We start from the raw sequence: 26750 nt of genomic DNA on the forward strand, positions 1-26750 counted from the left end.
GTTTGGCGAGAGCGAGGTTGTTATTGTTTTTATACTGACGATTTTCCGGTGTACCCTTGCTTTGGCTAACGTGCCTTTTGCCTACATACATTTTATGAAAACCACATGAAAAATGTATGTTTTTATTTCTTGAGTTAAACATGGAAATTGGAGCTACTCCATGTTTGATCCTGAGGTGAGGTAGATAGATTGCCAGCACATTCTGTTTATCTGTGCCCTGGCAATATGACAATATTGACAGTCATGCAAATTTTTTTATCTCCTCTTACATGGAGATGCAGGAATTCCCAAGTATTATAGGAGCCTGCCTGTTGCTATAGAACAAATAATTATTTTCTGTGCAAGATATTCTTGAATCTACGGCTGAATGACTGTTTTTTTTCTTTAAGGCCGGGATTGTGCTTTCGAACACCCAAAGTGCAGGGTGCACAGTGCGGGTGTCCATTGAGTCCTACCCCGAAGGGCATGGGCTCCATTTTACTTAAGAGGCACTGACGGCTTCTCAAGTCGTAGGGCCCACCTTTGCCGAAGCTAGGGTGAGCTCTGTCATCTCCGACCCCCCCGGCACAAAAGGCACAGGTGGGGGGGCCAGGGTCTTCAGGCTCTCATCTGCCTCACGGCTAGGGAGAGCCCCTTTACCCCGGGGTCCTTCGAAGCTTCACCTGTTGCACTGGATCCTTGGCCTGAAGGAAGAGCCCAGAAGGACTCTATAGTGTCACCAAAGCCCGTGTGTAAAGACAAGACAAATAGATTTGTAAAAAAAAAAAAAAAGTGCTATAAAAAATGAATTGCAAAACAAAGTGCTATAAATAAGTAGCACGAGTGCCATAAGGCTCCGGCAAGTGGCCGAAAGTTAAAAAAATAAAAATCCCACTAGCCAAAAGGCCCAACGGAGAAAAGTGCAAGCAAAATAAAAACCATGAGGTGCAAAAGTGCTGCTGTGCTGACCCCATCAGTGAGTCAGGCACCCCAGCTCAGGGTTCATAGTGCTTTGGCCCCTGGCCAGAGGACTAAATGTTTCTCCGTCTCACCAGAAGGATCTGCCACCCCAACTGATAAGAACAGGGCCGGATTTACATAGTGGGCGCCCCTAGGCCCACTGCCGTTCCTCACCCCTGTCCCCTCCCCTTTATTCATGCAAATTTTCATCATCAATGGGGATTGGCGCATAGGAAATTTAAAAAATGATCTCCAGCGCATTCCCAGTGTTTTTGAACCAATGTGGGTGTGGTTGGGCAGCATGCCACCCCCCTAAAATCCTGCCACCCTAGGCCCGGGCCTAGATGGCCTTTCCACAAATCCGGGCCTGGATAAGAACAGATACTACACTTGATCTTAGCCAAAATGCAGAGAAGCAATGACTGGTGGCACAGTTAATAATCCACCTTCTGTTTGGTCCCCCTGAGCAGTATGCCAAGTAATTAAAATAAAATGAGCACTTAAATTTCAAAAATGGGCAGGTCCACAATCTTCCCAGGCACGCCTATAATCTGCCTAAATCCCACCCACTCCCTGCAAGACACACACCTTCAATCCCCCAAATCTGACATTCATGCTTCTCAAGGCCCTTCCCTTCCACAGAGGGTCTGACTGCAAAGCCTTTATTAAGAAATAATTTACCGAAACGCCACTTCCGCTCCTCTTCAAAAAAGGCGACATGGCGACCATCCATAGTGCGGCGCTAGATTTCTCCTCCCTGGCTAGCTCCCATAGTCTACTGACAGCAGGTAAATGTCGGACAGTGCTGGAAAGTGGGCCGCCTGGATGAGGAGCTGAAGTGCCCAGTGTGCGGCTCCTTCTACAGGGAGCCCATTATCCTCCCCTGCTCCCACAGCCTGTGCCTATCCTGTGTGCCCAGAACATCCTTGTACAGACCCCGGACTCAAGAGTCCCTACAGAGCCGGCGCTCCCACCACTCCGTGCTGAAAGATCGTACGACTTGACAGCAGATATGCATTCCAGCCACATGCCCTCCAGCAGTTACCACAGTCTGCATAAATCGCAGCAATCCCCGAAATTGCCGGTGTCAACTGCCACGGACAGCAGCTACTACACCAACCAACAGCAGCAGCAGCAGCACTGCGGGCCAGGCTCTCCTTATGGGCAACTCGGTATTCTCATCACATTCGGCGCTGATCCAGGACACGGTATGCAGGCAACAGCATCAGTGTAAAAGTTTAGGCTTTATTTCAACACACACATGAATGAGGATTATAGCGGTACAGGTGCATTTTTGTACTTCTAACACGGATGTGAATCACATGACTCCAGACTTAAATAGCTAAAGTGATTTACATCCGTGTTAGAAGTACAGGTGCATTTTTGTACTTCTAACACGGATGTAAATCACTTTAGCTATTTAAGTCTGGAGTCATGTGATTTTTACTGACTCTGAGGAAGTGCCGGGAGATCCGGCAAGAAACGCGTAAGTCAGTCAGCCCTGTATACCCACCGCTGTAATCCTCATTCATGTGTGTGTTGAAATAAAGCCTAAACTTTTACACCGATGCTGTTGCCTGCATACCGTGTCCTGGATCAGCGCCGAATGTGATGAGAATACCGAGTGTCTTACATTGAATACCGGCGGGAAGTGGCTGGCGTCTCACACAGGCTGCGACCAGGAGGACACAGCAACACTGGGTGAGCTCCGATGCGAATCGCAACATTTTCTGTATAGTTTCTCCTTATGGGCAACTCTGATCCTACCAGTTCCACGGCGCTGCCATCAATGGGATTTCTTATTCGCTGATTTTAACAACTCCCAGAGAGGCGGCTATGGCACCGGCCCATTCCCTTCCTCCGTGCCCAGCTTGTACAGTAGCCCCCTCTACAGGAGCCCCTTCCCCGGCTACAGCCTGGCCTCAGACTCCTACAACCTGCACTGCTCCCGCTTTGATCAGAACATTCCGCTGCTCTGCAATAAACTAGCCAAGGCCGACGAAGTGGCTCTGCACCACCAGCCGGATTCCCATTTCCGCATCTACCCCTGGATGATCTACTGCAGGCCAGGCTCTCCTAATGCAACTCGTGTCCTACCAGTTCCACTGCACTGTGCAGCAGCACTGACAGAGTTAATCGTGTGTCACAATTTTTTTTGGAACAGAAAATCAGTTTATTTTTTAGTACTTTCGATCTTAATTGTTCAAAGCTGGGAGCAGGCATGAAACAAACACATTTATCGCCACTGAATTATTTATACTGGACAAAATATCTCCCCGAACTGCCTTCCGGCTGCTTGAATGAAGAATTGCCTGCGCTAATGCACTCGCAGCGGTTCGATTTCTGAAGTTGCCCGCAGTTGCCTTAAGAGACAAAACTTCGGGCGACTTTGGAAATAGAAAAATCGCATTAGCGCAGGCGATTCTTCATTCAATCAGGTGGTAGATTGTCGCCCCGCAGAAGAGGAGATTAGTCGCCAGGCGACAATATCTCCCCAAATCTGCCCTGACCCTAAAAAGCACAATTGCTTCCATTTTCCAACTTCTCCAGATGGCGTGAAGATCAAATTATCAGGGATAAAACTCCTTTATACTGAACTACTCTTTATCTGTAAGCCAGAGATAGAAACAACAAAATCATCCTATTGTGCTTTATGTTTAATATCAATGTAATTTTAAAAATTTAAATTGGTGGACTTCATTTTTAGCTCAAGCCATATTTATTTTGCTTGAATAAAGCATATTTGTGTTACTGCCCCTTAAAAGCTTAAATCAGTATTGCACACACCCATGGTCGTCCGTGATCTAATAAAAGCCTTCTTGCTATGGCAAAAGGGCACATTATAAAGTTGTTTCAAATTGATTATGAAGTTGATTCAGATTTGGTATTCGGCTGAATCTCTCGCAAAGGATTTGGGGGTTCGGCCAAATCCAAAATAGTGGATTCGGTGCATTCCTAGTAGCAATAACAATCAGTTTGTAGCATTACAGGGAATTTGTTTTTTAGATGGGGGTCAGACAGAAGAAGAGTCAGAAGAAGGCAAATAATTCAAAAACTAGAAAAAAAAAAAGAAAAAATGAAGGCAAATTGAAAAGTTGCTAAGAATTAGCCATTCTAGAACATACTGAAAGTTACTTAAAGGTGAACCACCCCTTTAAGGTAGCTCTTTTAAAATATGTATTTCTTCTGGCCCTTTGATATTTCGAATAGTCACAACATACTGTACCTCAATGGGTAATGTATATGTGGATGTAATTCAAAGAGAGTAACTGTATTAACCAATAGGAAAACATCCTCTTCCCCCCCCCCAAACATACAATAGGTTTATAAAACACTAGAAAAGTTCTTCCTCCTGCTTGTCATACATAGAGATACTGGCACTATTTCTGCATGAGCAAGCAATCATCATAAAAAGAAGCTGTAGTGGGTTTTTTTGTTTTATAAAAAGAATTGTCTCATAGAAATGAACCGTTCTTGTCTGGTTTTAATTTACCTTGGGAAGATGATATAATTATTATACCAGTTTGTCTTTCTAAATTCAATTATGCCAACAATGTCACTGAAAATCAAAAAAAACAAATCAAAACCAGAAAAAATGATGCATGCCAGAAAAAAAAATAACTGTGGTGTACCTGCACAATATTTAGACACATGGAAATTGCCTGAAACTCTCCAATCTGGGCCAGGAGCATATTTGTATACAGGTACACTACCCCTTAGCTATAACGATAGGGACCTGGGCTTTTTCTATTAGGGGTCTTTTCGTAATTTTGATCTGAATAACAGTTTTTTTCAGATAACAGATCCCATACCTGCATTAATGTAAGCCTGAATACCTGTGGCAAATTTCTATATATTGGATTTTTATCAAGCAAAATGTTGCGACTTCCTACATTTAAATTTACATTTTAGTATAAAATATATTTTGTCAAATACTAGATTTGGAGTAACCCCTGAAATAATAAGGAAATAAATTAAAATTTCAAAAAAAAAAAATTTTTTTTTAAATCTAAACAGAAAATAAATACAGCTTTATCAAATGATTGTTTATTTGTAGGCTCTTTTTTTGAGCCCCAAATGAGACCAGAGATATCTTCTAAAGCAGGGTCACATAAATGATAAAGTGATAGACTGCTGTAACCTCCTTTTTGTTCATTTTACACAAAATGTCATAACTAGTAGTAGATCAATCCTATATGGGCTTACGTTATTTTATTGTAAGCTTAGCAGCAATATTTAATGACTTTTTAATTAAATTCCATATGGGTACTGAGTCACTATTTTGCACAAAGTGATTGGCTTTTTTTGCTTCTTTTCATTCATCAAAATAATTTCTACCATCAAGTGATCTTCCAAAATAGAAGAAAGTGGTATATGATAACCAGCTTACACAGCCAAATATCTCTTATTTATATAGCTATTAACTGTTCAAATTTGCAGATTATCAGCAGCTTAATGAAACAAAAAAAATCTAAACAAGTCCAGTTTGGTTTTTGACTATTCCACAAAATCCATTTTTAAACTGGGATACATAAATGAACACATCAAGTGTCCTCAACAAAAAAAAAAAAAAAAAAAAGTTTGTCTCTGCAGTTCCACAATAACTGAAGAGGGAAAGGGCAGAAGTGAGAGAACTTTAAGAATTTGGACAAATGGCTGATTTTTGTTTTTGGTCTCTTCAGGATGTGTCATTTTCTGTAGGCGATGTAGGGGTTGTAGGCGAGACAATATCAGGTTTTCGTGAAATTCTTTCCAGTTCAGCTTGAACATCTGTTAGAACAGGTTTTTGCCCTGTAAAAAAAAAATAAGCAAATGCTAAAAACTCAGCAAAAGACACTAAGAGATTTCTCAAAAATGGCATTTATGGTTTGCCTATTAACAACAATCTCGAACAATCATACTTAATCTGCATCTTGTATTTCTCAGGCCTAATGAAAGGAGTATTTGTACCTGGTGAAGGAGTGGTTTGGGGAAAGACGGGATAAGCTATGTGAAAGTAGAATAGAGAAACCTTTTAGGTGTCTCTTCAGGTGACTTTGCACTGAAAGCACATTTATGTAGACTTCCAACTCTGTCTCATGTTACTGGTCATTAATCATGACATTTAGATATAAACCAGGTGCTGCTGCCACATTTCCATGCAACAAGGGCAGTCTCTAACTGTATGTGCAGCTTGGTAATCAAATCAAAGTAGTACTCTATATTTCACAATAAGGATTTATCACCCCTTGAAAAGTCAGATATTTCCAGTCTGAAAACAGATGACCATTACTTTAATGTAAAATTGTTACTGTTCAGGGTGCTTTTCTAAGCACTTTGCAATTTTCCATTATTTCTTGTTTTCAGTTTCATTATTTCTTGTTTCTGCCAATATAATGAATTTTGTAACAGAACCAGAGAAGTTTTCCAATATTGCATGCCTCGGTAAATACTTTAGATCAGAAGCCTCCTCCATCTTCTTTCTAAGCAGAACAACTTCTCTGTTTTACTTCTGAAGGTACTGTATATCTCTGTTTTTACCTAAAGATACAGGAACTGACCAACAGGTGGAGATATTGTTACAAACTTAATTATACTGGCAGTAAATAAAAACCTAATAAATGCTAATTGTAAACGTGCTTCGAAAAGCACCCTGAGCAATTTTAAAATAAAATTATATTTCTAGTTGTACTCAAGTCCGCAGGTCTGTGTGTTTCTAACAGCAGTGGTATTCCAGCCCACAGACTGTATTACATCATAAAAAAACTAAACAAACTCTGTATTAGTACATACCTAGAGTATCCTAGAGACCTTCAAACTTTTTGGCTTACAACACCCTCATTTCAATAAAAGGCCACAATTTGGGACACAGTAATGGAAAAGTCATCTCAAACTGCATTTGCCATACACATATATATATATATATATATATATATATATATATATATATATATATATATATATATATATATATATATATATATATATATATATATATATATATATATATATATATATATATAGCAGAGGTAGCACACACACCTTACAAAAAGCAGCAGAGCTTTGCAACAGCAATAAAGACCGGATGGATCAGTAATCCAATTTTAAATATTTTTAAAATATTAAAAATAAAACAACAATTACATATGAAATACCATGAAGACAGGAAGGAGATCCTATTTTACTAGGCAGTCGTTGTGTTTGCTCGTCTGTCCTAATATATTGTATTCAATCTATGCACATTTTTTGTGTAAGTGTTGCATAGGTACCAACAGCATTAATGGATCAAATATTTAGAAATAACTACCTGTTTTTTTGGCAGATGCTGGTAAACTGTTCCCAGTTGAATTGCCAGCAGGGATTCCTGTACCACCAGCACCAGGTGACCCAGTTTTCTTACTTAATAAACTGTTAAAGAAATTAGCAAGAACTCCCTCGCTTGTTGTTCCAGCTGTAACCAGAAAAAAAAAAAGAATCTTTATCAGACTCCATATAATATTCCCCTTTAATCATCACTGTAACCAGTAGTGTTTGCTTTACCTTTCATGTTGGGATCAATTTTCTTTGTGCCAGCAGGAACTGGTGATACACTTGCAACATTAGTACTTCCTGATCTACTGGGGGTTCTAGGTGAGCCTCCAGGCACTCTTGGGGAAGCATCCTGACAGAGAAAATATTGAGATGGATGTTACAAACTTTTACTTTGCAAAGTCAAATCGTACACCTTTTATTTATTGTATACATGACTAACGGGTTGTTTGCCTTGAAATTAACTTTTAGTATGATGTAGAAAGTGATATTCTGAGACCATTTAGAAATTCATGTTTTATCTTTATTATTAGTGGCTTTTTATTCAGCAGCTCTCCAGTTTGCAATTTCAGCAATCTGTCCAAATTACCTTGAAAAAAAAAAAAAAAAAAGACTGGAGTATGAATAGGAGAGGGTCTGAATAGAAAGAGGAGTAATAAAATGCAGCAATAAAATGTGTAGCCTTACGGTGCATTATTTAGATGGAATCAGTGAAAGCTGGAAAGAGCCAGAATAAGAAGGTAAATAAATGATGAAAACAAATTAAAAAGTTGCTAACAATTAGCCATTCTATAACATACTAAAAGTTAACTTAAAAGCCTTTAGCCCTTTAAGTTAGACTGACATATATGTACATGTCATCTTCAGGACCCGATATAAAAAAATATATATTTTTAGCAATAAAGTTGTCAAACTAACAGACTCAAGGCACCTTGCAAGCATTCCCTTACAAAAGTGCACAGCAACCCGACTACTGAGTAGGGCCTGGATGTTTGTGTGTCTATACTGCCAAAACAAACAGAGAACTGGACAACAACAACAAACATTTTCCCCAGCTAAACAGGGGAGCATTACCATAATCACGTTTTATATAACTTACAAGAGTCATGATTTAAATCTCTTTGCACCTAATGATTACCTGGCGTCCAGCTGTAGCCGGTGGTTGCTTTGCCAACTGTGACTGAAAAAAAAGAGATGCAAAAAATTACTCATGGGATTAAAAGGTTGTCTGAAAGTTCAATATTACAAAGTACCTACCTGCTGCTTCATAAGAAACACTTGGTCATCCTCTGCTACAATTTCCTTTTCATGTACAAACTGTAAAATAATCATAGTCATCAAAAAATCTACAAGATTTCTGACTTAAGCAACTAATTATAAGACAATAACTAGGACTAGCAATACAGTCTAGTAGGGATGCACAGAGTGCATTATTTTAAGATTCGGCTGAATCCAGAAACCTTCATAAGAGATACAGCCAAACCCCTATTTGCACATTTTTTTTTAACTTCCTTGTTTTAGTGATAAAAAGTCACATGTGATTTTAAGGATTGGGTTTGGCCAGAACAAAATTCTGCATTTGGTGTATCCCTTAAATCTAGTAAGTAAGGGTCATTATTAATGACTAGCTAGTTAATATAAAGTATTTCAAAGAAAGGACAACCTCATAAAAGGAGACACATACATGCAAAGACATCTCTGAATGTAAAGCTCTTCTTGCATTGATCTGATTAACTATTTTTCATTTGGTACTAAAAAAAAAAAAAAAAAACATTGTCCCTATAGTCTGTATAAACTAAACACAGTCAAAAGATGATTTTCATCATTATTTATCAATATTTTTTATTTTGTTTACGCTCAGTCTCCAAAAACACGTTCACTTATTAAATTTACCTTTCGTACAGGTGGCTTAGTAATGACATCTTCAAAAGTGTCTTCTGGTTTTAGTGTCTGAAAATTTTCATGTAATATTCCTATTTTCTTATCATTATCCCATCCTGCTGGTCTGGTAACAGAATAAAAAGGGATTATAACCTAAAGAATTTTGTTTAAATTGAAACATGCTTTAAAAGGTTATGGCACACAGATTGCTTAGAGCAGGGGGGGTCCAACCTTTTGGCTTTCCTGGGCCACATTGGATATAGAAAAATTTTCTGGGGCCACACATGAAATACACAAACACTTTTGATTTGTAAAAGTAAAGAAAATACACAGAAAAGAACTACAATACCAGTTGGATAACCAGATGGAGCTATACACTGGAATATGGGACACCTGGATATTAAATAGGCTTATTATTATAATGTTTCCTCTGGAACTGAGTGTTTCAAGCTGGACAGCATTCATATCCATCCTGGGCCGCATGGTTGGACACCCCTGGCTTCAAGAATGACTTGTTTACTTGGCAAAAGCACACCCATTGACTTGCACTGCAACAGCCTATAGGTGTTCATCAGACAAAAGGTTGCTGCAAATGTGGCAGTTTGATATTCCAGGCAACTGTTGCCTGACAAGTACATGTACAAGCAGACATGCATGCCAAAAACAGCACTCAAAGTGCCTGAAACCACAGGTGTGAGAGGAGCAAAACCATTTATATTATAACAACATTTTTCATTGAGGGGGCCAACCATTTACTATAGTACAGTATTACTCTGAAATAATGTTCACATAAATTAAAACAATGTGATCACGAGATTAACATGGCACATGTTTAGGTACTGTACTCCTGATTCAAAGTAATTCAGGGGTATTAGTTCCCTGAATTCAGCATTGGAGCCAGAGATAAGTAAAAGCCAAAAGTCTAATATTGAGATAAAGCAAAGTAAGACTTCCTGTCCTTGACACTTATGTTGCAAAGGTTATTTAAAAAGGATTTTAATACATTGTGTCATTGTTTGAAAAGATGTTTATTTATTACCTGTTACTATATAGCACTTTCCGCAATTCACTTCTTTTGTAACGATATACGAGTATGAGATATTTAATTTGGTATATTGAAAGTAATTTGGTATGAAAATAGCTCACTGTGACTCATGGGTAATTTGGAGGTGGAGGGTATTTAAGCACATTTAGACACTGTTAATTAATGGCTTGACAAAGGGCCAACGTAGCCCAAAACGTTGCCTATGGCATTTGAGTAAAGTTTTTCAATTTTTCAAAGATACCGGAGTGCTGCTGCTTTATTTGCTACATGTATACTTTGCCCTGGCAGGGGGTACGGCTTGCACCCGGGGCTGCAAGGAGCCTAATCCGCTTTTGAAGCACACTTTAACTACATTTACTTAACAAAAGATAACAGCTCCCTGGTAGATCTAAGAACAGCACTCAATAGTAAAATTCAGGTCACACTGGGACACATTCAGTTACATTGAGTAGGAGAAACAACAGTCTGCCAGAAAGCAGTTCCATCCTAAAGTGCTGGCTGTTTCTGAAAGCACATTACCAGGCAAAATGACCTGAGATGGCTGCCTACACACCAATATTACAACTAAAAAATACACTTTCTGGTTCATGAATTACATTTTATATTGTAGAGTGAATTATTTGCAGCGTAAAACAGTGTAATTTAGAAATAAAACTACATCAAAAAAAATCATGACATCTTTAACATATGTATAGGAACAAGCTATTTCTACAACTGGAATGCCAGTTGTAATTTTGAATAGATTTAGAGCTAAAATCTGACAATCACACAGTCACAATAAATACTATTCAAAAATTTCTGTACATCATGTTCAGTTACAGAAAGCCAACACATTATACTGGCACTGTGATTGTATTAAAGCTCAGGTCTGATCCACCCTCATCATTCATATATGTGCTACATATATAAACTAAACCTATGGGTGACTATGAAGATTTTCATTCATACAGGTCATAGTATATCTAGTATAGGTCAATCTAAAAACAACTGGACTTGCTGAGTAATCAATGAAGACGTTTCACTACTCATCCGAGCAGCTTCTTCAGTTCAACTGACTGGTGTGGGAAGTTTCTCGTCATATAAACTCTTCCACTAATCAAATCACAATGGCACATTGTAACTCTTCAAAGAGGTGACATCTGAAGAAACTCACAGAGGTGTTGATTCTGTGTAGTTGTGATAGGATTATCCAATGTGTCATGCAACTCCTAGATACAGGTGTTACATGTGAGAGTTGCATGAATGGATGTGTGAAGTGTTCTGAATCCGCCGGGGTACAGATGTTAGAACAGCATTGTATGTAGCAGACAATGCTGTTGAAACTTGAAAAATGAAGAGGCAGAACAACTCCGGCTAAAAGTGTCAGCTGCTTTGTCAAGTGCCAGAACATCTCCCTCTAACCTTACTACAGAAGAGAGGAGAGCACTCAGCTCTCTGAGTAAAAACCCGAACATCACTATCCTGCCAGCAGATAAAGGGAGATGCACAGTTGTGCTCAATACAACTGACTATGACTGCAAGATAACCACTCTGCTCAGTGATAGCAATACATATGAACCCTTAGGGAAAGACCCAACCAGTGGTTACAAGAAAAAGGTGATCGGTTGCCTACAACAACTTGAAAAGGAGAAAGCCATTGATCGAATTTTATACCACCGTCTGTATCCCAGTGAAGCCACACCATGCTTATACGGACTCCTCAAGATACACAAAGAAGGAGCCCCACTAAGACCCATTGTCAGCAGCATAAATTCAGTGACATACAGCATTGCAAAATTCTTGGCTAACATCTTAGCCCCGTTGGTAGGCAATACAGTGCATCATATCCAGAATGCCAAAGAGTTTGTAACCAAGATTCACGGCGTTACACTAGAGGCAGAAGAAACAATGGTATCATATGATGTCACTTCTTTGTTCACATGTATACCTACTACAGAGGCGATTGAGACTGTAAGAAATCGACTGCAACATGATAACACCCTCAGCAGCAGAACGAAGCTCAGTCCCAACCAAGTTTGTTTGTTGCTAGATTTGTGCCTTAACACCACATACTTCAAGTACAAGAACCTTTTTATAGACAGAAACATGGCTGTGCAATGGGTTCTCCAGTCTCTCCCATTGTAGCAAACTTGTACATGGAGGAAGTGGAAAGGAGGGCCTTACTTACTTTCCAGGGAACTACACCGACTCACTGGTTCAGGTATGTGGATGATACTTGGGTTAAAATCAGATCCAATGAAGTGGCGGCCTTCACAGAACACATTAACTCAGTGGACAATAACATCAAGTTCACAAGGGAAGATGTCCATGAGAACTAACTTGCTTTTTTGGACTGTTTGATATGTATCCAAGAGGGGGGTAACTTGAAGACGGAAGTATACAGGAAACCCACTCATACGGATCAATATCTGTTGTTTGATTCCCACCATCCACTGGAACACAAACTGGGTGTCATTCGAACCCTGCACCACCGGGCGGAATGTGTGGCAACTGATACAGAGTCCAAAGACAAAGAGCAAAAACATCTCAGAGGAGCTTTGAAAGCGTGTGGCTACCCAGACTGGGCCTTTGTCAAAACAGCAGCAACCAAGCCCAACAGGAACACCAATAGAAATAACCGCCCGGAGACACATAGTAGGCGAAACATAGTCATCCCATATGTAGCTGGAGTGTCAGAGAAACTCAAGAGGATTTTCAACAAACACCATGTCCCTGTGTTTTTCAAACCTAGCAACACACTGAGACAAAAACTGGTACACCCAAAGGATCAAACACCAAAAGAAAAACAAAGCAATGTGGTATACGGAGTCCAGTGTAGCGAGGAGTGCACAGATCTATACATTGGGGAGACAAAACAACTGCTCTCCAAGCGAATGGCTCAGCACAGGAGGGAGAACTCTACAGGGCAAAACTCAGCTGTCTTTCTACACTTAAAAGACAAGGGACACTCCTTTGAAGACAGCAAGGTCCAAATCTTGGATAAAGAAGACCGCTGGTTTGAACGAGGCGTGAAAGAGGCGATTCATGTCAAGGTGGAGAGACCATCTCTGAACAGAGGTGGGGGCCTTCGACACCACCTGTCTGCTACATACAATGCTGTTCTAACATCTGTACCCTGGCGGATTCAGAACACTTCACACATCCATTCATGCAACTCTCACAAGTAACACCTGTATCTAGGAGTTGCATGACACATTGGATAATCCTATCACAACTACACAGAATCAACACCTCTGTGAGTTTCTTCAGATGTCACCTCTTTGAAGAGTTACAATGTGCCATTGTAAATGGATTAGTGGAAGAGTTTATATGACGAGAACTTCCCACACCAGTCAGTTGAACTGAAGAAGCTGCTCGGATGAGTAGTGAAACGTCTTCATTGATTACTCAGCAAGTCCAGTTGTTTTTAGATTGACCTATACTAGATAAACCTATGGGTATCTTGTTGCTGACTATCTGTTCTTTAATGCAGCTGGGCTATGAAAAATCACAGAATCTACAACACTGATAGACGTACAAGGGTCAAAGATGTTCAGGCTATTTTCAATGTCAAATCACAAATTGCCCTGCCAAGGGTTCAACTAAATATTTAGTGTAATGCATCCTTTGCGCAATACAATTTTAAAAAGGTTAAAAATTCCAAATACTAGATTTCAATCTTAGTTGATTCTTAACAAATACTTACATAAATACTGAAAAAAAAAACTTACATAAATACTGCATCCTTTTCTACAACCACAGCAGGCATCTTAAATTGGAATCCATATAACTGTTGAACAATATATTTATATACAATATCAATATTTTTGTTTTCTTTGATAGATGTGTAAATAAGTGCGGCACCATCTGTAGATTTTTTTTTTTTTAAAGAAAACATATTAAAACCAATTTGTTTCATAAATTTATAAATATTTCTATCATTTGAAATTAATTGCCCTGATTGTAGTAGTTTTCCTAATCCTGGAGAATACAATTTTAAGTTTTATTTATATACTGTACTACTCTAATACATATTCATCTTTAAGCCCTTGAAGCAAAACAGCCACTGAGATGCTAAAAGTTAGAACTCCATTTAAAGGCAAACTATGCCCCTGAACATAGCAGGTCTCTATAACAATATATCACATAAAACAGCCTGTTTGTAAAATACCACTGGAAAGTGCTAAATCCGTTTAACATATTTGGCTCAGGTTTTAATTAGACTAGTTCTACTTTAATGAATTAGGAATTGGAAATAAGGATACATTGTAAACAGAACTTCCTGATATGTGACTGAATGAAATCAAAATGCTCATCTCTGTAGTCATGTTCTTTTTCCAAAATACTGATTGCGTCACACTAAAAAGAAAGCACACAGATATACCAGTGAATAAGAATTCTCAAAATAAAGAGAGGTAGGTATATAGAACAGCACAAATTTAGCACAGAAAAAAAGATCAGGTAACAAATTCTCTCATTATTTAGCCCATTTTCTATAGGTTTACCAAATTTCAAAAACTGACCATGAAAAGTGGTGCGCCACAAAAGTACATATAAAACTAATAAAATACCTGAATATGTTACTTCATGACTCGAAAAATCCTAAAATGCCACTATTTTAAAGGTGAATATAGATGCACAATTACAGATAATAGCAGGGGGTGGGGACCCTGACCCTCAAAGTCACACTACTGTTCAGCTATAGCCACTAACAATGACAATGTAAGGACTGTAAAAACTGTGTTTTTCTTTTTTGGGACAAGGATGTGCTATAAAATGACATATTCCTACTCTTCAACCAAACAGTTTTTATTTTTTAAGATCTGTGAAGTTTTAGTGTAGTGAAATACTACACTCCAAAAAATTCTGGTGCTATAAAGTGAAACCGACTTTAGCCTCACCTTAGTGCAAACTACTACTACAGGAATTCCAAGGTTATGTGTAAGTGTATCGTCTGCCAAAGGTAATATGACGCTGTCATCACATTCATCTGAAGAGGTGTTTCTTCTCTGAGGAGAAGTGGGTAATTCATCTCCTGGTTCTACATATTCTTGGAAATGTCTTACAACTGTAAATTAAAAGAATAAAAAAAAGTTTGTGTTTAGTTACAAGATTTTTATGGCACTCCGTCTACTCAAGGTTTCAAACAATGCTTTATAGGACATACTGCATAGGCCCTCTACCTGTAAAAAGTTATGAAGCAGTAATCTAAAGTATTAATGAACACAACAGAATGGATATTGAATGCATAAGGGAGTAAACTGGACAAAAGATAATACCAATATTTTCCAAAGGACAAAGCAAATGGAAAACCGACGGTTCTATTTCAGTGTGTTAGATACTATTTTTACATGTTTTGTCCAGAAATGACTGTCCTTTTATTTATTTATCAAAGCCAATGATCTAATTAGCACTTACATCGTAAGTGTACTTTTTAAATAAATGCTTATTGCCAAAATATTTATTTTGTCAACGGGTAGAGAAGAAGAGTTGACCTTTAAAAATCCAGTCCTTGTAAGAAGTTTCCCATGAAGCAAAAGCATTCAGAACAATGATAGACCTGTCTGGTTCAATAAAGGCAAATGGCAATTAAGGGGAAAGTGAAGATGCAGCTCATTAAAGAGGACATATAGAGTTAATTATACCTTAATGTAAAATTGCTCAGGGTGTTAATACAATTTTTCACTTTTCTTTACTAGTTATTTATCATTTGGTTTCAGTGCTCAGTGTAACAGGAGAGCTAGATCCGTTTACATAAAAGCAAACAGACTTTTTTAAGGCAAACCATTATTGTCCAGGCGAACAGCAGAGGGATACATTTCATTAAATGACTATTGTAAGAACGTCCAATATTTGAAAGCTAAAAAAAAATAAAGAACTAATGTAAATTGAAAAAATACTGTATGTCCTCTTTAAATATCTCAGACAGGTGGTAAAATTCTTAAAGGAGAAGGAAAGGCTAAAATTGCTTTAGCTTTATCAGAAAGGTCTATATAAATACACCAGTAAACCCTCAAAGTAATGCTGCTCTGAGTCCTCTTTTAAAAGAAACACTGCATTTCTTTCCTTTTATTGTGTACACATGGGATTCTGTATCAGACTTCCTGTTTTCAGCATAAACCCCCAGGGCAGGGCTCGAGCATGCTCAGTTTGCTCCTCTCCCCCTCCCTCCTCCCATCCTTGCTGTAATCTGAGCTCAGAGCTGTAAGTGAGCAGGGAGAGACTCGGGTAGGAAGTGATGTCACACCAAGCTTATATCCTAAACAAACAGACAGTGTCTAGAGCTGTTTACTCAGGTATGGTAAAGCATTCTGCAGAATAAATATAACGTTCTAGCTTGCACTATTGTGGCTAATCTGTTGGCAATAAACTGTCTTGGAGCTTTCTTTCTCCTTTAAACTATTTAATTTACTCAGTACACTAAAATATACCATAAAGGATATTCTGACATAACAATAGCACATAAGTAATTAGTACATACTTCTCTCTTCCATCTCTCTCATTTCTTCAGGAGGGATCTTAAGTTTGTCTACATGTTCCCTGATCACACTAGCCCATTTCTGCAATGAATCCAGTGCCAGCCATGGTCGGGACATATCTACTACCAGCATTATTAATGTGTCTCTAACACTGCTTGGATCCATTGCAAACTTCAGGAGTCCTTTGTGATACAGATCACCATCCAAGATCCATACGTTGCATCTTGTTTGATCTACAATGTTAGGAAACTCATTTCAAAGGTCAGAACAAAAACAAATTATTAAAAACACATACATAAGAAGGTAAACAAAATAGATACACTGGGAAATTAAATGTTAATAAATGTTACAGGAATGATTTAAGAGAAATACTGGAGCAGTTCATGATTACCAATGAGGGATTTTTACTCCTCAATGTAAATGCTTACAAATATGGGGAGGCACATTTATCAAGGGTTGAATTTCGTGTTTATACAAGTTTTTTTTGTTTTTTTAAACTCCCTTAAATTTGAATGAATTTGAAATTCGACTTGGGCAAATGTATTAATAAAACCGCATTTTCCGAACTCAGACAAATTTAAACAACCCGAAAACTTGAATTGAATTCAAATTTGATCAAACTCGATTCTAGTTTTTTTCCTCCGAAAAAAACTTGAATGTAAGGTAAGGCTGCAAACATCTACAAATTGATCCCTGGACCTCTCCCATTGACTTAAACTGCAATTTGGCAGGTTTTAGGTGACAAATCGTCAAATTCTTGAAGGGTCAGAGTATGATAAATCTCGAAGTTCGAATTTAAATTTATTAAAAGAAAATTGAATTGAGTTTGGATAATTCCCTACTAGAATTTGACAGTTTTGCCCATAAAAAACTTTGACCCTTAATAAATCTGCTCCTTAGTGTTGAAAACTGCTAATATGGATAGATCTGCATCCCTCATAGGGCAATGGAACAGAGGAAGGTGGATTGCCACATTTAAAAGTGGCAATCACCTGAAATCTCTGTGGGCCATATGACTTAGGGAGAACCACTGCAGTCAGAGTACCTATACCAGCTGACAGGAATGCAAAAATGGAAGCACCCTATCTATGACAGATAGACACTTAGTTCAGTTGACAATATTACTCAAGAACACTGGACTATATTTACCTACTCAATAAAAATGTCAGTGACAGAACAATTTTCATTCATGTGCATATGAAGAACATATCAGCAGCACATGCATATGGAGCTTTATTGTGGTTTTGAAGATCAGCAAGCTTTTATTTAGATTAGAATCTAACATGAAAAGGACACATGTCCATCCTACTTCTGATGATACACTGAAGATAAAAAATGAATAATCAGCATATTCCTTACTCTAGCAGTATTATACCAATGGCATATGAGAGGACTACAATTGCTTCTGGGAAATTATTTGTATAGAGACCACAGTAACTCTGCGTTTGGTCAAATTCCACCTTCTTATCTTACAATTCCTATATGTATGGGAATTGTGGTATGTAGATCACAGTGAATTTAGTTTGGTCTGCCCAGATCAAAGTCAGACAGCAGCTATTTAACTCCATCCGACTTGAGAACTGCTTGCAAGAATAAGCAAATTAATATTTGGTATGTAAAGTGTGTGCTTACATTACACTTGCTGCAGTTATTCTACAGATACCCGTCATAAGTGTAAGTATTTTCAGCATATAGACACTTAATTTTCTATAAACGAAATACTTGCCATCTCGGTCATCATCGTGTACATTAATGTACAGATACTCCATTCCTCTTCCTTTCTTGTACTCCTCTATTCCCTGAAGTTTTCCTATCAAACTTGTCTTGCCTGCCCCATCCTCACCTATACACAAAATATAATAAATACATTATATACAGGATAAAATAGTCTGTGCACTGAACCCAGTGCACTGGTATGGAATACTCTGAGGGGCTGATTTAATCATGCTCAAGCATTCGGTTCCTAAAACCATGTGGGAGTTCCTAAAGTCATGCTTGGTTTCTGCATCCTAATACCTTGGCTTGCTGATTATGTTTAAATAATTAAGAAGCTTGGCAGGTTTAAGATACCAAGCCTTTAAAAAACCTTTTTTTTAAAAAAACCCACTCTAGGAAAAGAAAAAATGATTGTCAGCAAACTGGAGGTATTAGGATGCAGAAATTAGGATTTTGAAGAACTCTGAGGTTTGAGCATTTATAAATTAGTCCCTAAATGTTAGAATCATACAGATATAGGAAAAAAGGCATCATATATTCTAAAAATTAAACTCAATTGTGTGTGGTTAAGATTCAAAACAAGTCAGCCACATATACTAACATTGTGTTTTATGGTGGAAAATATCATTTGTAATCGAAGAAAACGAAAAGGCAAGTAAGATTGTAAGAGTTCTAGCAGCAGTTTATTCTTGGCCGTAATTATATAAATAACGGTTACAAAAAATAAAAAGAAACCACAAAAGCACCTATAATCATTTAGCAAGAAGCAAACTAAAAGCACACTTCAGAAATACATCTAACACACTGAATAGATTTAGGGAGAAAATAGGGGAGATATTACAGAACTATTTAAAAAACAAATACAACCAACAAGGTTATTTAGAGGGTTATACAAAAATAATATATAGGAGAGAGTATTACTGGCACCAAAGGCAAAAGAGAGAGAGAGTGAGGTTATTAATTTGTTTGCAAACAAAAGATGGACACAAGAGTTTTTTAAAACTGAATTTGCTATGAGATTGATGTCATAGCAGTTCAAGGCTGCTTACTTTGTTTATGTCATCCAAAACCTAACTGGTCAAATAAGAAGGTGGACCTGCACTCAGCATTGCCCAATCAACCTGCAGGCACATGAATCCAAGCTGTCAAAGCAGTCCTTTAAGTTCTAACCAGCACATTCTGGGAGCATTCTACAAAATTTGGGGTTCTTGGTTGGAATACACAAGGAACTTTGGGTCGGTTTGGAAATAGGACTTAAATTATGATCCACCAAATCCAGGAATCCTGGATTCAGCTGAACCGAATCTGAAAAAACATGTTATTTTTTGTCATACAAACAAGGAAGTAAAAAAAGTGAAACCCTTACTTGCCCTAATTTGCAAATGTAAATCAGGTTGTGGATTCAGTTCAGTATTCAGACAAATCTTTCATAAAGGATTCAGGGTTTGTCCGAATCCCAAAATAGTGGATTTGGTGACTTGGTAGCCCTATGTGGACAAGCAGTCTAAAGGAGATTCTGTTTAGCAGTACATCTGTTTTTAAGCAGATAAAGCTCGTCATCAAGCCAGGAATTCAAACGAAACACCTGCTTGAAGGTCACTGGAAGCAACATCCAACGAGCCACTGGTTGGGGATCACTGCTCTACTTACGGTTAGTCTCCTAGATGGATACAATTATAATACACAAAAGCCATGAATATCTTGTAAAGTATATCCTTATAAACAGTGAGTTCTGATGTCATCAGTTATAAATGGTGAGTTCTGATGTCATTTCTGTCACATGACTCACTGAAACTTGTGTATTATAATAGATAAAGTACCCCCAGTTGCAAAATATGAGGATATTAGAAGTTACATCGGAGTTCCATGACCTGTATAAAAGCACTCAGCCTTCGGCCTCGTACTTTTATATGGTCATGAAACTCCTCGGTGACTTATAACATCCTTATATTTTACAATAGGGGGTACTTTATTCACTATATTATACATGTTTCATATGGTATGATCACACCCTTCTTATGTTTATATTATCTTTATTTCAGTGTGGGTGATATCTCACTACCTCAGCAGTCCAAGGACAGAATGGCAGAAAACAAAAAAAGCATTTCTGATCCAAATGAAAGAAAAGGCCACAGTAGAATTTGAATACAATGAAAATCCTTGTTATACTGCTAATAACATAGATATTATTTTGAGGCATAAAGATAAACAGAAATATCCTTTATTTACCGAGTAGCAGCACATTTTTGCCAAACGGTAGCTTAGAGCGTGACCGTGTTGAGACTTCACTCAGAATGGAGGACCTACACAGAAAGAAAACAAGATGAGAAATGCGTTTGATACACTTAGCATGTCCTGCCACTGCTAAACAAACTCATGTCCACTGGCAAATGCTGTATCTACAGTCATATGTTTATTAGTCTCTGCAATTTGATCTCATTAGCTTTTGTACTTTTGAGGCAAGTAAAGGCCTCATTTGTTAATTTTTTTTTGTCTACATCTAGGATAATTTTGTAGACCCTTATGATGCCTAGTCCAGTTTAAGAAAAGCAGCAGAGATGTGTTACTATGCTTTTTACTTTATTTTGCTCCATTATGATCCTCTGTGGGTCCCAATGACCTGTTTTAGCTGCTTGACACAGAATTGCACAGGTTTTAGGTTGCCTGGAGAGTGGAGCTCCTTAGAAAAGTCCTTTCCCATTGCTCTGTTGCTACATACCACAAGAAGAACTATATGCATGCATGTTGTACAGTTCCCATCTTGCTTAGTTTCACTAGACACCCTTCTCAGCTTCCCGGAAGTATACTTCATAGATATATTGGATTGTCTTAAGAGTTTTCCACTGCCTTTCATATGGTTATTACTTATCAAAGAGGCAATATGTCTGCATGAGGTTATACACTGGCAGAATATCAGCCAATGTGATTCATATTAAAGCTATATTGAGAAAAGGAAAAAAGAAAACACACAAAAGTTTAAAAGCCAACACCCACACAGCAGTGAAAATAAACGTATTTGTGATTTGATTTTTTTTTATATTTGACTCAAACATCACAGACAGACACGTTGGCTGAAATTTCTAGCTTTTAGTATTTTGCATATGGAAGGAATCTCAGGCACTTTATTTTTATTTTTGCTTTTTAAATAAAAAATGCTGTGTGCTTGTCAGCCTAACAGGTCAACTGCAATGCTTTGCAGTTTGTTAATTTAGAGTAGAAAGTTATGACCTATTTTAAACTAGTCATAATTTGTACAGGTATGGGATCTGTAATCCAGAAACCCTTTATCCAGAAAGCTCCGAATTATGGAATGGCTGTCTCCCGTGGACTCAATTTAATCCAAATTTTAAACAATGATTTCCTTTTTTGTAATAATAAAACAGTACCTTGTAATTGATTCCAACTAAAATATATTTAATCCTTTTCGATTCCGTATTGGAATCTTCGTCAGGTTCTCACCCTGACGAAGATTCCAATACGGAATCGAAACGTTGGTCCACCAATAAACCTCGAATATTGACTAGATGACCTGTGTATCCTGATTATTTGTGGAATGCCGTCACCTATGGGATATTTAAATATATTTTTATAATATACAGGTATGGGACCTGTTATCCAGAATGCTTGGGACCTGAGGTTCTACAGATAGTGGATCTTTCTGTAATTTTGATCTACTAGAAAATCATGTAAATTAAAGTAATGAAAAAATCATGTACTGTTTCCCTGCACTGGTAAAACTGATGTGTTTGCTTCAGAAACACTACTATAATTCATATAAACAAGCTGCTGTGTAGCAATGGCCGAAATTGAAAAAAGGCTATATGGCACAGGATAAATAGTGGGTAACATTATGTTCTACAGAGCTTATCTGTTATCTGCTGTGTAACCTGAGCCTTTTCTCCTTTAAATGGCTGTCCCCATTACTACATAGCAGTTTATTTATATAAACAATATTAGTGTTTCTGAAGCAAACACAGCAGTTTTACCAGTGCAGGGCAACGCTGAATTATATTTTTATTACGTCAAAACGCTTTCATTTTTTGAAGTTACTGTTCCTTTAAATAAACCCAAAAGACTGGTTTTGCTTCCAATAAAGATTAATTGATCTTAGTTTTGATCAAGTACAAGCTATTAATTGAATTATTACAGAGAGGAAAAAAAATCATGTTTAAACATTTAGATTATATGGATAAAATGGAATCAATGGGAGACGGATTTTTTTTTTAATTCTGAGGTTTCTGGATAATGGATCCCATACCTATATTTATTTTATGGAAAAAAAACGTGTCGAGAAGTTTTGGAGTGAGTGAATAGACACATGGCCTAGCAAGCACTGATGAACCAGATGCACATGATCAGCAAAAGGCACATTGTGGTGGGTGAGAGGCGTGGGGAGTTGGAACACTGCACAGGTTGCTCTCTGCAGTCAAGTACGAGTGTTTGAGTTGTACTACAACACATTACAGATTCAGCCCATTGCTGGGTATAAATGCTGTTAATCAGCGTTAACACTGCACCCTGCCCTGTCATTGTTACCAAACAAACCCATCTGTCAGCGTAACCCCGCCTCAGCTCTCGTGTTTGCGTGCGCATCACTAATGATGACAAGAAAATGCCACGCCCAGCTTCTGTCAGTCACCTTCTTCTCCGCCCACTTATACCGCCTTAACTCACTCACTGCCACAGGGGTAATGCAAAAGCAAGTGCACCAACCAAACACCAATGCGGTACAGAGAAGCAAAGAAAACAAGCAGAGCGCTACCAGCTCCCTGAATACGGCAATTATCATTCGGAGCATCCATAATGTGGCGCTCATAATGCAATCCCCCATAGATCATACACAGCCCGTTAATACAACCACGGGCAAAAGGACACTATAGCCTAACATCAGCAGAGCAGACTGCAGCCCATTATTATAAGATGAAGACAGCGGGTTGTGCCAATAACAAAGATGGGGAACACTAACCAGAGGTTCTGCCCGTCCTCGTCCTCACTGGCCGTAGCCCCGCTTTGATTTTGCCCATAGCCAGCGTTAAAACTTGAGGATGGAGAGGAATAAGAGCCGGTACGTCCGGATGCCATCCTCTACCACCCGTGCTCTTCTGGTGAGCAAGAGGATGATATCCGCCGTCTCTCTGGTGCCGCCCCTTCGCTGTACAGCAGACTAGGCGCGGTCCCATATAGGAGGAGGAGAGACGGCGGGAGGCAGAAGAAGGCGTGGCTTACAGTACCATGCATAGCGGAGGTGACGTAATGGAGGTGCGGCAGCGTAACGAGCGTGGGTTTGATTCGTCCATATTTATTTACAACGAAATTTAAAGCTGCACAGTCCCACAATGGATCGTTTTAATAAATGTAGTCTAATTGGACGAGTAAAGAACCTTGCTCACCCAGCAACAGACGTGACCTGGGTGTAAAGACCCCATGTCCGGCACTTAAACGAAATATTCAAATAGAAGTCGCTGATGTACAAATGGGAAAAACACTCACCCGAAGTCTTGAGTGGTCCGGGTGCATTGCCCCGAACCCGTAGCAGGGGGTGTGTGCACTTTCGAGTATAGGAGAAATAGGCAAGCATTTCCGGACGCCACTTCAAATAGGTAAAATTCAACTTTTATTTCAAATGCATTAAAACCATAATGTCCTAGGACATTATGGTTTTAATGCATTTGAAATAAAAGTTGAATTTTACCTATTTGAAGTAATGTCCGGAAGTGCTTGCCTGATTCGTCCATATGGCAATGACGGTAGCTGCTAGTTCCAAGTTGAATACAGGCCGTGGATGACGTCACGCACACGCAAACGTCTCGGGGAACGCCTCCGTCATGTGACATTCGGCGCATATACGGCGCCTTCTTCAAATGGTGGAGAAGAACCCTGCTACAGTGCACCACTGAATGAGTATGGGGATGAGCTGGGTAGCATTAGGTTTTTTTTTTCTTGGGGCAGGATTTTACTCCGGTTTTTCCCTTACTGTAATATCGAGGCGCTTGTGGAGTACGGGGGCGTTTGCTATTCAGTGCAGGCTGCTAATCTTTTACATACTTGGTGGCTTGTTGTGTTCCTAATATTAGGGGGTTAATACAGCCAGCTTCTATGTGATGTGTATTTAATTTTTGGGTGGTTGTGCTGATGAGTTTTGAGGGTTTTTTTTTAAGGGAGGGTGTTGACTTTTTTGTGTACTTCCTGCCTGCCCTATGCTCCCTTTCTGTGTCACCTGCCTGCCCTCTGCCCCCTCCGTGTTCCATGCCCTGCCTGCCCTCTGCCCCCTCCTTGTTCCATGCCTGCCCTCCGCCCCCTCCGTGTTCCATGCCTGCCCTCTGCCCCCTCCGTGTTCCATGCCCTGCCTGCCCTCTGCCCCCTCTGTGTTCCATGCCCTGCTTGCCCTCTGCCCCTCTGTGTTCCATGCCCTGCTTGCCCTCTGTCCCTCCGTGTTCCATGCCCTGCCATGTTCCATGCCCTGCCTGCCCTCTGCCCCCTCCGTGTTCCATGCCCTGCCTGCCCTCTGCCCCTCTGTTTTCCATGCCCTGCCTGCCCTCTGCCCCCTCCGTGTTCCATGCCCTGCCTGCCCTCTGCCCCCTCTGTGTTCCATGCCCTGCTTGCCCTCTGCCCCTCTGTGTTCCATGCCCTGCCATCCCTCTGCCCCCTCTATGTTCCATGCCCTGCCTGCCCTATGCCCCCTCTGTGTTCAATGCCCTGCCTGCCCTCTGCCCCCTCTGTGTTCCATGACTGCCCTCTGCCCCCTCCGTGTTCCATGCCCTGCCTGCCCTCTGCCCCCTCCGTGTTCCATGCCCTGCCTGCCCTCTGCCCCCTCTGTGTTCCATGCCCTGCCTGCCCTCTGCCCCCTCCTTGTTCCATGCCCTGCCAGCCCTATGCGCCCCTCTGTGTTCCATGCCTGCCCTCTGCCCCCTCTGTGTTCCATGCCTGCCCTCTGCCCCCTCCGTGTTCCATGCCTGCCCTCTGCCACCTCCGTGTTCCATGCCTGCCCTCTGCCCCCTCTGTGTTCCATGCCCTGCTTGCCCTCTGCCCCTCCGTGTTCCATGCCCTGCCATCCCTCTGCCCCCTCCATGTTCCATGCCCTGCCTGCCCTCTGCCCCCTCTGTGTTCCATGCCCTGCTTGCCCTCTGCCCCTCCGTGTTCCATGCCCTGCCTGCCCTCTGCCCCCTTGGTGTTCCATGCCCTGCCTGCCCTATGCCCCCTCGGTGTTCCATGCCCTGCATGCCCTCTACCCCCTCTGTGTTCCATGCCTGCCCTCTGCCCCCTCTGTGTTCCATGCCCTGCCTGCCCTATGTCCCCTCTGTGTTCCATGCCCTGCCTGCCCTCTGCACCCTCTCTTCCCTGCCTGCCCTATGCACCCTCTGTGTGCCATAGAAGGCGTATCGGCAGCGGAGAAAATTCATATGCACTGTTTTTATTTGGGGTCCACACATGCCAGCTGTTTGGTATATCTATGCATACTGGGCATCAAACTGTTCCATAGGCCCTTGGTGTCAATATTTAGGGTGTTTTACAATTGTTTGTAAAAAATTGGGTGAGATAAATGCAGCCAATTGCAATATTTTTAGGTGATTTTTCAGAAATGTTTTGCCTTTAGCAAACATATTTACCTATTATAACATATATTTGGTATATTACAAATACCAAATCCGTTTGAGTTTTGTTCATAACATAAAATTTGGTATAAATCCCTATTTTGTGAAATATGGTAATTCATTCCATTTTTGTTTTGTTATTAAGAGCTCTAAATTAGTTTGCGGAAATATGCAAACTGAGGCTGGTTTAGAAAACTCTGGATCTCCCAAATTAAAGCAATGTATAGTTTTCCTATGTAAACTACATACCCCCAGGGCCGCCATCAGGGGGGGACAGGGGGGACAAGCGTACCGGGCCCGGGCATGAAGGGGGGCCCGGCAGCGCTGCATTTTTTTGAAGATCCGGGCCCCCCTTACGAGCGCCCGAGCCGTACGTCTTGCCTCTTCAGTGCCGAATGCGGAAGTGCCGAAAAGCCGAAGCCGATGCGACGAAAAGACCCGAAGTCACGGAAAAAGCCGAAGTCCCGAAGTCACGAAGCGCCGAAAAGACCCGAAGTCACGAAAACAGCCGAAGCCGAAGTCCTGAAGCAGCGCAAAGACCCGAAGTCACGAAAACAGCCGAAGCCGAAGTCCTGAAGCGGTGAAAAGACCCGAAGTCACGAAAGGAGGCGAAGTTGAAGTACTGAAGCCATGAGTTCAATTCTACTGAACACCAGTTTGTGTTTTTTTTTTTTTAATCCCCTGGCCACCAATGTATTATTTTAATATTCTATAGGCCCCTGCCACCAATCTTTTTTTAAAACTTTTGTTTTTGGGGCCCCAATTTTTTTTTAACTCGTAAGGGGCCCCTTGCCACCATTGTTTTTTTTTGGGTTTTTTTTTTAAAAAAAA

At 39.9% G+C, this 26750-nt stretch overlaps 1 protein-coding gene and 1 pseudogene across 1 annotated transcript; both read right to left on the bottom strand.

Moving 5' to 3' along the window:
- Positions 1–1220: 1220 nt before the first annotated feature.
- On the bottom strand, positions 1221–1359 carry LOC121394908 (annotated as a pseudogene).
- A 3611-nt stretch (positions 1360–4970) lies between these two features.
- On the bottom strand, positions 4971–23435 carry dync1li1.L (dynein cytoplasmic 1 light intermediate chain 1 L homeolog). Its single transcript, NM_001086686.1, is given in 13 exon segments — positions 4971–5730; positions 7226–7369; positions 7459–7579; positions 8366–8407; positions 8485–8544; positions 9121–9232; positions 13864–13999; positions 14398–14491; positions 15034–15200; positions 16614–16844; positions 18338–18454; positions 20557–20630; positions 23294–23435. Coding segments are annotated over 13 exon segments (1527 nt in total). The 5' UTR covers positions 23410–23435; the 3' UTR covers positions 4971–5617.
- Between the last annotated feature and the right edge of the window lie 3315 nt (positions 23436–26750).

The sequence above is a fragment of the Xenopus laevis genome, chromosome 6L (genome assembly GCF_017654675.1).
Source record: "Xenopus laevis strain J_2021 chromosome 6L, Xenopus_laevis_v10.1, whole genome shotgun sequence".
Taxonomy (NCBI): domain Eukaryota; kingdom Metazoa; phylum Chordata; class Amphibia; order Anura; family Pipidae; genus Xenopus; species Xenopus laevis.